This window comes from Mizuhopecten yessoensis, unplaced genomic scaffold (assembly GCF_002113885.1).
Source record: "Mizuhopecten yessoensis strain PY_sf001 unplaced genomic scaffold, ASM211388v2 scaffold10275, whole genome shotgun sequence".
Classification (NCBI taxonomy): Eukaryota; Metazoa; Mollusca; class Bivalvia; order Pectinida; family Pectinidae; genus Mizuhopecten; species Mizuhopecten yessoensis.
Window position 1 is genome coordinate 417,415 of NW_018408465.1, and position 12,418 is coordinate 429,832.

General features: G+C 36.1%; 1 protein-coding gene and 1 long non-coding RNA gene across 4 annotated transcripts in view; both read right to left on the reverse strand.

Annotated features, from left to right (window-relative positions):
* Positions 1–4,475, reverse strand: part of LOC110459929 — an 8,269-nt gene extending 3,794 nt beyond the window's left edge. Inside the window, exons 1-2 of one of the 3 annotated variants that reach the window (XR_002463948.1) lie at positions 258–4,475; positions 19–143 (exon numbers count right to left, since the gene is read on the reverse strand). This is a non-coding gene — a long non-coding RNA (uncharacterized LOC110459929). Of the gene's footprint in view, positions 1–18; positions 144–182 lie in introns of all 3 variants that reach the window. The other 2 variants (XR_002463949.1, XR_002463947.1) reach the window with 2 other exon arrangements.
* Positions 4,476–4,482: 7 nt separating this feature from the next.
* Positions 4,483–12,418, reverse strand: part of LOC110459915 (ligand of Numb protein X 2-like) — a 94,253-nt gene continuing 86,317 nt past the window's right edge. Inside the window, exons 11-12 of the mRNA XM_021512422.1 lie at positions 10,564–10,788; positions 4,483–10,007 (exon numbers count right to left, since the gene is read on the reverse strand). Of these exons, the coding sequence (XP_021368097.1) occupies positions 9,872–10,007; positions 10,564–10,788 (361 nt within the window). The 3' untranslated portion in view covers positions 4,483–9,871. The remainder of the gene's footprint in view (positions 10,008–10,563; positions 10,789–12,418) is intronic.

Genomic DNA, 12,418 nt, shown 5'->3' on the forward strand with positions numbered 1-12,418 from the left:
TGTACTGTACATGGGAACCTTATACTGTACTGTACATGGGAACCTTATACTGTACTGTACATGGGAACCTTATAGTGTACTGTACAGGGAAACCTTATACTGTACTGTACAGGGGAATCTTATACTGTACTGTACAGGGGAACCTTATACTGTACAGAGAACCTTATACTGTACAGGGGAACCTTATACTGTACTGTACATGGGAACCTTATAGTTTACTGTACAGGGAAACCTTATAGTGTACTGTACAGGGGAACCTTATACTGTACTGTACAGGGGAACCTTTTATTGTATTGGGTCGACTCATATAGGGTACAGGGAACTTTTTAGTGTACTGGCCGGGCATATAGTGTACAGGGTAGAGGTACAATGGAACCCTCGTAACTGGGAAACACTTAGTATACATTGACTCCTTATAATACAGGGGAACCATACAGAGAAGTGTAACCATATAGGAAACGTATGTAGTGTAACCATATAGTGTACAATAAAACCATGGAGAGTACATGGGAACCTTTATTATATAGGGTAGACAGTGTGTGGGACCCCGTATTAATAAGGTTATGGATCAGCCCTTTTTCATGACTAATAACATTGTCATTTGATAATGGTTTCATATTGGACAAGTTTGTGTCAACAAGAAAACGCTTCCGGGAATATTCTGTGACAATCTATGCCAGACTTATATTTGTTTCTTAAAAAACCTGTTATCACTAAATATGATCATTCAATAATGTTGTAACAATCTACAATTCTGTCTTTTCAGAGAATCATTACAACTGAATAAATTTGCAGTTGTGAATTGGAGGCGCCTTTGATGTACATACGAAAATGTCGCATAACAAAGATTGGAAGACTGATGAGTGACGGGAATGTCGGTACTACCCTCTACAACATCAGATACGCAGCGAATTACAGGCGTATGTACTAGAATGGGTCGCGGGTGAGCGACTCGACTGTCTGTACCACAGAAATACCTCCACACAATGTCGACATGCTAATCCAAAAACACTGTAATACATTAAGAGGAATCACTTCGACTGATATCTATATTAGGTGTAACCCTTATCAGCAGGCGTCATCCTCCAAACAAATATTCATACCCATTAGCACGGGGGAAAGCAATAACTATCAATCTAATATCCTGGTATATGTGTCCGTGTACACAAAGTAACAAGACAATATTTGTTAATTTAAAATAACAAAGGTTTCAATGGAAAAATTCCCCAGCGGTATGTAATAGAAGCCTGCTATTCTCTTCTATAGAATCAGTGTAAAACAGACACTTTGTAATGTGACACCTGTATATACTGACATCTAAACCTGTCTATATCAAACAACTGTCTATATTGTAACTCTTAAGGAAATCCCACCATGTGTATATACCAACTTGAACTAAAATGGCTACCTGTTAGTAGTAGAACATCTCAACGTCGTCCAATTTGAGTAAAACTTTTCCATCAGGACATTTTAACTATTGACATCAAAACCTGTATACTGTATAAGCCTTTAAATTTGTGCAGTGTTATTTTTCAGATTGTTGTCAGAGATTAATATTTTTGCATTGTAAAATTCCTTGGGAACAGGTTTGTCCGTCATGTCTGTTAATTTCTTGCACTATCATGTGACTGTCACATAACATGTCTACAAAATAAGCCGATTTATCAAGTATGAACTGGTCAAGAGAAAGAAGTCTTCAGGCCTCTGGTTCACAATCAGTGTCTAATGGGCAAAGCAACAATGCTCCGATATTTTGAACCGCAGCTCTTTTGTTTTACTCTTAAACTAGATCTTAAAACCATGCCTAGAGCTGTTTTTTTTTGCTGCATTTTTGAATCCGCAGTTATGTGAAAATGTCAATGCCGCAAAAATGATCAGGTATACACTATGTAGTTGATAGCAGAACCTGTAAATTATAGATTACATGCTGAGCACCTATCTTGTATACAGAAGTAACATGTTGGTTTAATTGTTTCTACAAACGAAATGGCAAAAGTTAATTCCCTCTAAAATAACACATAGTACACGGAACAAAGCCGTACCACTATAAACCCTGGGTAGTCACTTGTGAAGATAAAGCCCAGATGCATACTGTCATGGAGTACTATGTACTTTTAAATCTTTTAAACCCTAGCCAGGTGGTCGTTTTAATCATATAAATTTAATAAATACAAAATTTATAAAAGTTGACTTTTAAATCAAATTTACCTTGAGGTATTCAACATATATCCTGTACAAATTCGCAGCAATTGTTGTTTAACGTCAGTACTTGCCGTATGAATGATTGATGGGTGTCTAATTACCACTACCCGAGTCTTCAGACCCGTAAAGTGGCCGTATCAATAAACTAGCAGCCTTTTGTTTTATAGTAGCCCTATTCTGATGTTGATGTACAACGCGTCCGTAGGGTCCCGTCCCGTCACGGCAGCTGGACGCTGATTACAGCTATATTGTCTTTTTACGCAGGGATCTGATTTGTTTCTTCGTTAATAAATTACCAGATTTCGAGAAAGTGCTGATGATGGTTTGATAAAACTGTCTGTATGACCAGCGGGGTCAGACATTTGGGTAGCTTTTATGAAACAATTCCTCCATTATAAATGAAGTGTTACGCTACAAACAGTGTATTGTAATCACAGCCCTTCCGTGTTGTCCCCGGGGACAGTGTTTCAGTGATGTTCCACCTTCACTGTCCAAAGAAACATGGCCACATATGTCTCGGACTACGTGTCTCACCTGTGTTCTCCTGTCGGAAATTCCAAAGCAATACATGTGGAAATTGCATACCATAACAAATGGCATGTGGAAATCGGCCCTATACTATTGGATGGAGAAATCCCATACCATTGCATGTGGAAATCCTATTCCAATTCAAGTCGAAATCCGATAATATTACAAACTGAAATCCCATACAATTACAGTGGAAATTCACACACTAATATTATACATTAAGAAATCCTATTCCAATTCAAGGTAGAGAAATCTTATTCTATGACATGTAGAAAACTCGTACCATTAGATTAAGAAATCCCATACCAATAATATGGGAATCCTATACATGTATAATGACATGTGGAAATACTACATACCAATACATTAAGAAATCGTATTAACATTTCAGGGAGAAATCCTATAACATCAGGTATGGAAAAATTCTCAACCCAATCCATATGTGGATAAAATCAGGACAAATTTCAAACAAATCCCACTGTTTTCCTGGGTGGTTCAGTCTATGGCATACCCGTACTTACCCCAACACCCCCACCCAGAGTTGGGATATTGATTTCATTAGTAAGCCATTGGCCAGCACACAATAATAACCTGATGTTCGAAATTAAAAATTTCTCCGAGGAAATAAAAATCTACGAGATTATCCTACGAAATTAAAATCTGGTTTTCTAATAAGTTTGAAATGAAAATACATTCCCCTGTGCAATAATAGCAGTCCCAATGCCGTGCCTTTGTATGTCCGTCTGTCCTTACTCATCAATATGCGTACATGTTCTGTATCCAAAAACAGGGCTTACTCTTAAAAATGTACATGGGGAGCGGCATCTAATGAACAATAAAACGTTTTTATGGAAAATCATACATAATTCATTCGAATTTTTTGTTCCAAGACTTTGATAAATTAGCTAGATATTTGTCATTAAATTTGTTTTCAATAGTTTTACAATAAAACTTGTCTTCTTTTTCTAGGCCTGTATCAATGAAGAAATCTGACCTCGTCTAAATATGCAAGTGAAATACACAGGTATTTACACATGTGAGATAGAATTCCATGCTCACTCAGTGAAACATTTATATAAATATATGCAACATTAACAGTACAATCCAATAGTGCACATGTCTCAGTTTATTGTCAGAAATGAATAAATAGTCATTAACATGTGAATTTTTAAAGTGTTTGCATCTTAACTAGATCATAATGATTTTATTGGGGGTTGGGTTGTTCATACATGTACCTAAAAGCTTGTGAAATTTTAGGAATAAACTGTTTTGTACAGGTAATGTTCAAGGCTCCGTCTCACACAAGTATGAGATAATGTACACAGTATCAAACTCTCTCTCACATAGGTGTGAGAAATTGTACACAGAATCAAGGCCCCCTCACACAGGTATGTTCCTCTTACACAGGTATGAGATTTTATTCAAGGCTCCCTCTCATACAGGTGTAAGACAATGTACACAGTATTGAACTCCCTCTCACATAGGTGTGAGAAATTGCATAAAGTATCAAAAGTCCCTCTCACACAAGTGTGAGATATTTTGTACCATATCAAAATTCCCTCTCACACAAGTGTGAGATATCATGTACCTTATCAAAGGTCCCTCTCACACAAGTGTGAGAAAGCATGTATCGTATCAAAAGTCCCTCTCGCACAAGTGTGAGATATCATGTACATTATCAAAAGTCCCTCTCACACAAGCGTTAGATATCATGTACCTTATCAAAACTCCCTCTCACACAAGTGTGAGATAGCATGTGACTTATCAAAAGTCCCTCTCACACTAGTGTGAGATATGATGTACCTTATCAAAAGTCCCTCTTACACAAGTGTGCGATATCATGTACCTTATCAAAAGACCCTCTCACACAAGTGTGAGATATCATGTACCCTATCAAAAGTCCCTCTCACACAAGTGGGAGATATCATGTACCTTATCAAAGGTCCCTCTCACACAAGTGTGAGAAAGCATGTATCGTATCAAAAGTCCCTCTCACACAAGTGTGATAAATCATGTACCGTATCAAAATTCCCTCTCGCACAAGTGTGAGAAATCATGTATCGTATCAAAAGTCCCTCTCACACAAGTATGAGATATCATGTACCTTATCAATAGTCCCTCTCACACAAGTGTGAGACATCATGTACCTTATCAAAAGTCCCTATCACACAAGTGTGAGAAATCATGTACCGTATCAAAATTCCCTCTCGCACAAGTGTGATAAATCATGTATCGTATCAAAAGTCCCTCTCACACAAGTGTGAAATAGCATGTACCTTATCAGAAGTCCCTCTCACACAAGTGTGAAATAGCATGTACCTTATCAAAAGACCCTATCACACAAGTGTGAGATATCATGTGACTTATCAAAAGTCCCTCACACACAAGTGTGAGATATCATGTGACTTATCAAAAGTCCCTCACACACAAGTGTGAGATATCATGTACATTATCAAAAGTCCCTCTCACACAAGTGTGAGATATCATGTTCCCTCTCACACAAGAATCAAATCCTCCTATCACACGAGTATGAGATATTGTATTGTTTACATCGTCAAACCTAAGTAACTTTTATCAGGTATGTATATATGAAAACTGTGGACTTACTACTATAACACAAACTTGGAATGTTGACTTTATACTTTTACCCGTTAGGAATCATTACAAACAGCTGATATCTCACACTTTTCAAACATCATCCCACATGTATTTAAATTCACAACACAATCAAACAATGACTAGATATACATGTATCTGTAAATCTCCATTATTAACTTTGTAGAAATAGAACTGGACTTCATTAATTTACCTTAAATATCCAATAACTGACTGACATTAAATTTACCGTATTTAATGTAATAGCACCTCTGCTCTATATCACACTCCACTCGACATCAACATCCACACAATTTGCTCACAGATTTGAATTAGCGTATTCTACCAAAATGGCTAGCCCCCATTCCCTACTTGTCCCTTAACCGACCGTCCCATCCTTTTACCATAACTTACCAAGTGCTTATTAAGCATTTTTTGAAGTTTCTGAATTATTCTGAATTTTCCATATTGCTCAGCACCTAGGGCACTTATTAGGCATTTTTTGAAGGGTCTGAATTATTCTGAATTTTCCATATTGCTCAGCACCTAGGGCACTTATTTTAATATTAGGATATTTTGGAAGGTCCTGATTGTTCTGAATTTTCTAAATTGTTGAGCTTATCAGGTCTTTTTGGAGGGGTCGGAATAATTCTGATTTTTTTTCGAACTGCTAAGCACCTAGGGCAATTATTAGGTGGAGTATGGTATATAAGAACTTGAACCATGCAGCATCAGTAAATCTTATGTAATGTAATGGGTAATATAATTTATAAATCAGTGTTTTACTTTACAACATTTAGATGACTGGGGCATTCATCAAGTGTAGTACTATCTGAATAATCATAACTCATACTGCGTTTGTGGTGCTATATAGCAAACAAATGTAAAAGCATGCTTCGGGAAAATACTAATGAATGGCTTGAAAAATACCATATCTTAAAATCATCTGCATTTAATTAATATTAACACATTTAGAAGAATAAAAACAAGCTTCACAGGTATAATTGCATTATTGTACATATACAGTGTATATTTATACAAAATATCTTATCATATGTGCAATCTTTATAAATAAATGGGTGCCACGTCCCAAAAACAAAATCAGCTCAATGAGTTGTGTCATTGAATAGGAAAGAAGTTTCCTTAAAGTGTGATAACACATACAGCAAAACCTCGTTATACTGCCAACAGTCAAGTCAAATTTTGGCATTAAAAAGGGGTTTGGCGAAATTTCAAAGGAGATCATTAAATGAGTTTTGAAGAAAAACGAAAAAAAAAAATGACATTGAAATGAGTTGACAGTAAGCCAGATTATAAATTAAAGGCGATCATTATAAAGAGGTTTGACGATCGTTATATGGAGGTTTTACTGTATATCTGGCTTTGTAAAATATACACCAAAGTGTGATTTGACGGGAAATGACAATATACATGTAGTTTCACTAACCCTTTTAATAGGATGAATCTCTGATTAACAACCATTTTTTGTACAAAATATGTAAACTTCAAATATAAACTGCAGTGTGTCTGTGTAGGCCAATCTCATAACATACATAGTAATGCTACTGACCTTACTACATGTATGCAGCAACATGAATTGTATTAACAGGAAGTATAGCTGTCTGGGTAATTGTGAAAATCATACGATCAGTAAGTATATCTGGTACTTGTCTGCGTAATCGTGAAAATCAAATAAAGCATAGTTGTCTGCGTAATCATGAAAAAATATACAATCAGGAATTATACTTGACTGTGTGATTGTAAAAACCATGAAAAACAATAAGTATACTTGTCTACGTAATCGTGAAAATCATATAAAGTGGAAGTATAGTGTCTGTGTAGTCGGGAAAATCATATAAAGTGTAAGTATAGTGTCTGCGTAATCGTGAAAATCATACGATCAGCAAGTATGTCTGGTACTTGTCTGCGTAATCGTGAGAATCATACAAAGTGAAGTATAGTTGTCTGCGTAATCGTGAAAAAAATTATACAATCAGGAATTATACTTGACTGTGTGATTGTGAAAATCATGAAAAACAATAAGCATACTTGTCTACGTAATTAGAAAAAAATATTCATCAACCGGAATATTTTTTTGTCTGCGTAATCGTGAACACCATATAAACCAGGAGGTAAAGTTGTTTGTGTAATCATGAGAAAATATATAAACTGGAAGTATTGTGTCGGCTTAATTGTTAAAATCATATAAAACAGGTAGTATAGTTGTTTGCGTAATAACGAAATTAAATATACTGAAGCATAGTAGTCTACATAATCATGAAAATCATAAACAAACAGTATAGTTGTCTGCATAATCATGAAAATCATAAACAAACAGTATAGTTGTCTGCATAATCATGAAAATCATAAACAAACAGTATAGTTGTCTGCATAATCATGAAAATCATAAACAAACAGTATAGTTGTCTGCATAATCATGAAAATCATAAACAAACAGTATAGTTGTCTGCATAATCATGAAAATCATAAACAAACAGTATAGTTGTCTGCATAATCATGAAAATCATAAACAAACAGTATAGTTGTCTGCATAATCATGAAAATCATAAACAAACAGTATAGTTGTCTGCATAATCATGAAAATCATAAACAAACAGTATAGTTGTCTGCATAATCATGAAAATCATAAACAAACAGTATAGTTGTCTGCATAATCATGAAAATCATAAACAGAAAGTAAAGTTGTCTGCGTAATAATAAAAATAAAATATACTGAAGTATAGTTATCTGCTTATGGCGTAATTATAAACGAAACCGAAATAGTTGTATAACGTCTTATGAATTTTGCTATCATACAGAGTATATCAAAATAGTCTATAGTTTTTATCTTATATGGAAAGTGAATAAAATATAGCAATATGTATATGATTTGTTTTATGCATAGAATGGATACAGAACTGGCTTTATCAGTCTCAAAAAAACACTTATCATGTTTGTAAAATATTACAAGAATTATTATGCATACAAGAAGACAGAATTATCAAACCTCAATGTCCGCATATGCTAAAGAGCCACATCAATGGTGGTGTTGTACTGGAAGTTTCTGGAACTCTGTTTTGCTCCCACAACCTTGAGCTACCTTTTTACCAGAATAAAATCCTTGTTTCTATGTATGAGTAAAGACAAGCATTACATAATGTAAGGCTAGGATTTCACAATGCTGTCTTGGCTAAAATTTCTCCCCAGTAAAAGTAAAACATTTAGTGAAGAATGCTGGTTGAAATCATTCTCATACTAACTTGGTTGTTTTCTTGTGACTCGCAGTCAATATGTAAGGTTTTAACTTGGACAATGGTAATCAGCTTGAAATTTTTTCAAAGTTTCTCCAGATCATTGAAAACATGTAAAACTTGAATATCTAATCACGAAATACAAGGAATTATACTTTGCCAAAGAATATGAGTTTGAACATCAGAATGGTTTCGTGAATTGGAGCCCTGGTGACTCCTCAGACATTCCAGAAAAACTTCCAACCACAACCATTAGAATTTGTGTGGTAATTCAACAAAGAACATTTCTGATTGATAAGACTGTTTAAAAATGATTGCACACATACCATAGGTGACTTATCTAAATACTATAAATTAATTTAACAAGATCTTGTGTCTTTAGGAAAGGAATTCCATGTTACCGGTTTAGTTTTCTTGTTACCGTAATTCTCCCAGTATAAAATACACATCTTGTATCACACAATCTCTGAGTAAGTACAGAAGATGCAGGGGCGTATCAGAGATTTATTTTCCATATAAAAAGTTGGTGTATTCTGAGAAGAATTACGGTACCAAATATTACTCCCATTTCACAATGTCATGTGACCATACACTGAGAAGAATTTGTAACAATACAAATTTGAATACTGTTCAGCATTAGTGAGCAAATATTTTGTGTTTGGAAACAATTTGCAATTTTTGTTACATATGAAACTGAATTTTTACTTCCTATTTCAATAGGAAAATAAATATTTTTGCAAATGTATAATTATTGCAATATGTTATTCTTAGGGAATAAATGAGAGACGTGTTGTATTATGGTACAGTGCCCAGCTCTAAGGCTATAAATAGGAGAAACACAAGAAGAGAAAGACCTAGTGCAGTTATACAGCTAATAAATACAGTAGAAAAATACAAACGATCCTTCTTAAACAGCTGTACAGAGTCGTACAGGAAGATTTCATGATGGTCAAACACTTCTATGGTTCTTGTAGTGACCAGAGGAATGGACAGGAGGTGACCTCCTATGCTCTACATGCAATGGGAATGATGCCTCGTTATTCTCACACTCTGGGAGTCCCACAACCATCAAAGCTGACCGGTTCATTGATACAAGGGAATGGTTTAAGACTTCATCAGGAAAATAATGTTTTTGGAATGATTTGGTCAGTATGACCACCCAGAATTTATATGATGACCAATCCCTTAATGTTTTATGAAATTGTCTCTTCAGTTGCTGTAAAAAAATTGACCAGTACATATATAAATATACTGACCATCACAAATGTTTAACCTGATAGCCTATACAGTGTCCATCATACAATGGTACCAGGCCAAGACACAACTGTTAATGACACTGCGCCGTCGGCCATCTTGAGTAAGTCGACAGCCTTGGTGTGTGTTACACTCTGCAGACTGTCTTCATTCACACTGAGTAAAATGTCACCACACCTGCAATATAATCAAAACAGTTAGAACACTGGCAAAGGGGAGACAACACTTTATTTTAGTAAGAGAAGCTAATGTTGTAAGAGTTATGCCCCTTGTATAGTATATTATAGACACTAGATCAGCTAACATTTTCTAAATCATCACAAAACTTCTTAAATTAAATGAATGGTCTTGGCTTGAATATCCTTAAACTTCACATTTCCTCTCAATATCTTGAGGCATGTTGGCTCCTGAGTTAAAAATTCTCATATTTTTTTTTTATCTTAAATGTTGGCCAAAGTAATCGATCAACATTAATGGCACTTGATCTCAGCAAGCTATAGACCATGTTCAATGATCTGGGACCTTTTAATAATAGCTCTCAAGAAGGAATTAGTTGGTGTTAGAAAAATGAATATCGTCATTGGATGAGTTCATGGCCACTGGTGTGTTAAAAATTTAAGTCTTCTATTTTTTTCACAATTAATCTTTTACATCTAAAAACAGAAGTCTACAATTTGAAATTGTGATTTTCTGTCTATTCATTCACAAAATAGATAACTGCTATGACACTTACTTTAGGCGTCCATCCTTGGCAGCTGGTGTGTCCAGGACGACAGATTTAACATACACAGGGTAGGGGGGAATCCCCTTCTCGCTGTCGACCCCGCCCACCACAGAGAACCCAAGGGAGCCACTCGGACTCCGCAACAGTGTCACAGTCTTCAGTGTCTGGCACATTCTGAAACACAATGAGTTATCTCCCTTGCTTTTCACTATAATTCTACACTGCGTATAAATTCTGCATGATAGAAATTTCTTTCATGAAACATCTGGACACTACAAACATATCTAAAGGATAAAATGGTTATAAGTTTTGTTAATCTAGACCTGACCTTATCAAACTTTGCCAGTTTACTTTTCCAATGCTTTTACCTCAAATATGTTCTTTGTCCTTAATGACATTTTTTTTTTCACACTATACACTTCATCAATTTAATTTAGACCTTTTTATTCCAAACTCTTAACCAATTCACTAAACCAAATGTTTTACTTTTTTCTTAGCCATTTCACCATACCAAAATTTCTACCCTTAACTAAGCTAGTTCTTCATAACAAACTTCCTACCCCTCGCCTTAACCTAGCCAGTTCACCTTGCCAAACTTCCTATCTGACACACTTTGTCAGTTCACTTTGTACACATCCTACCCTTCACTTACCCATTTCACCTTTCTAAGCTTTTCGTCTTACACTTAGCCAGCAAATATTGCCAAACTTTCTTTTCAAGCCCACACTTATCTAGTTCACCTTGCCAAACTTTCTACCCTTCACTTAGCCAGTTCACCTTGCCAAACATCCTACCCTTCACTTTACCAGTTCACCATACCAAACTTTCTACCCTAGACTTACCCAGTTTACCTTACCAAAATCTCTACCCTAGGCTTTGCCAGTTACCATCCAAACTTTCTAACCTACATTAAGCCAGTTCACCATACCAAACTTCCTACCCTTCACTTTACCAGTTCACCATACCAAACTTCCTACCCTTCACTTTACCAAATCACCTTGCCAAACTTCCTACACTACACTTAACCAGTTCACCTTGCCAAACTTTCTATCCTAGACTTAGCCAGTTTACCATCCGAACTTTCTAACCTAGACTTACCCAGTTTACCATCCAAACTTTCTAACCTAGACTTACCCAGTTTACCTTGCCAAACATCCAACCCTTCACTTTACCAGTTCACCATACCAAACTTCCTACCCTTCACTTTACCAAATCACCTTGCCAAACTTCCTACACTACACTTAACCAGTTCACCTTGCCAAACTTCCTACCCTTCACTTTACCAGTTCACCATACCAAACTTTCTACCCTAGACTTACCCTGTTTACCTTACCAAAATCTCTACCCTAGGCTTTGCCAGTTACCATCCACACTTTCTAACCTACACTAAGCCAGTTCACCATACCAAACTTCCTACCCTTCACTTTACCAGTTCACCTTGCCAAACTTTCTACCCTTCACTTAGCCAGTTCACCATACCAAACTTCCTACCCTTCACTTCACCAGTTCACCTGGCCAAACTTCCTACCCTACACTTAACCAGTTCCGCTTGCCAAACTTTCCACCCTTCACTTAGCCAGTTCACCTTTCCAAACTTCCTATCCTACACTTAACCAGTTCACCTTGCCAAACTTCCTACCCTTCACTTTACCAGTTCACCTTGCCAAACTTTCTACCCTTCGATTCACCAGTTCACCATGCCAAACTTCCTACCCTTCACTTCACCAGTTCACCTTGCCAAACTTTCTACCCTACACTTAACCAGTTCACCTTGCCAAACTTCCTACCCTACACTTCACCAGTTCACCTTGCCAAACTTCCTACCCTACACTTAACCAGTTCACCTTGCCAAACTTCCTACCCT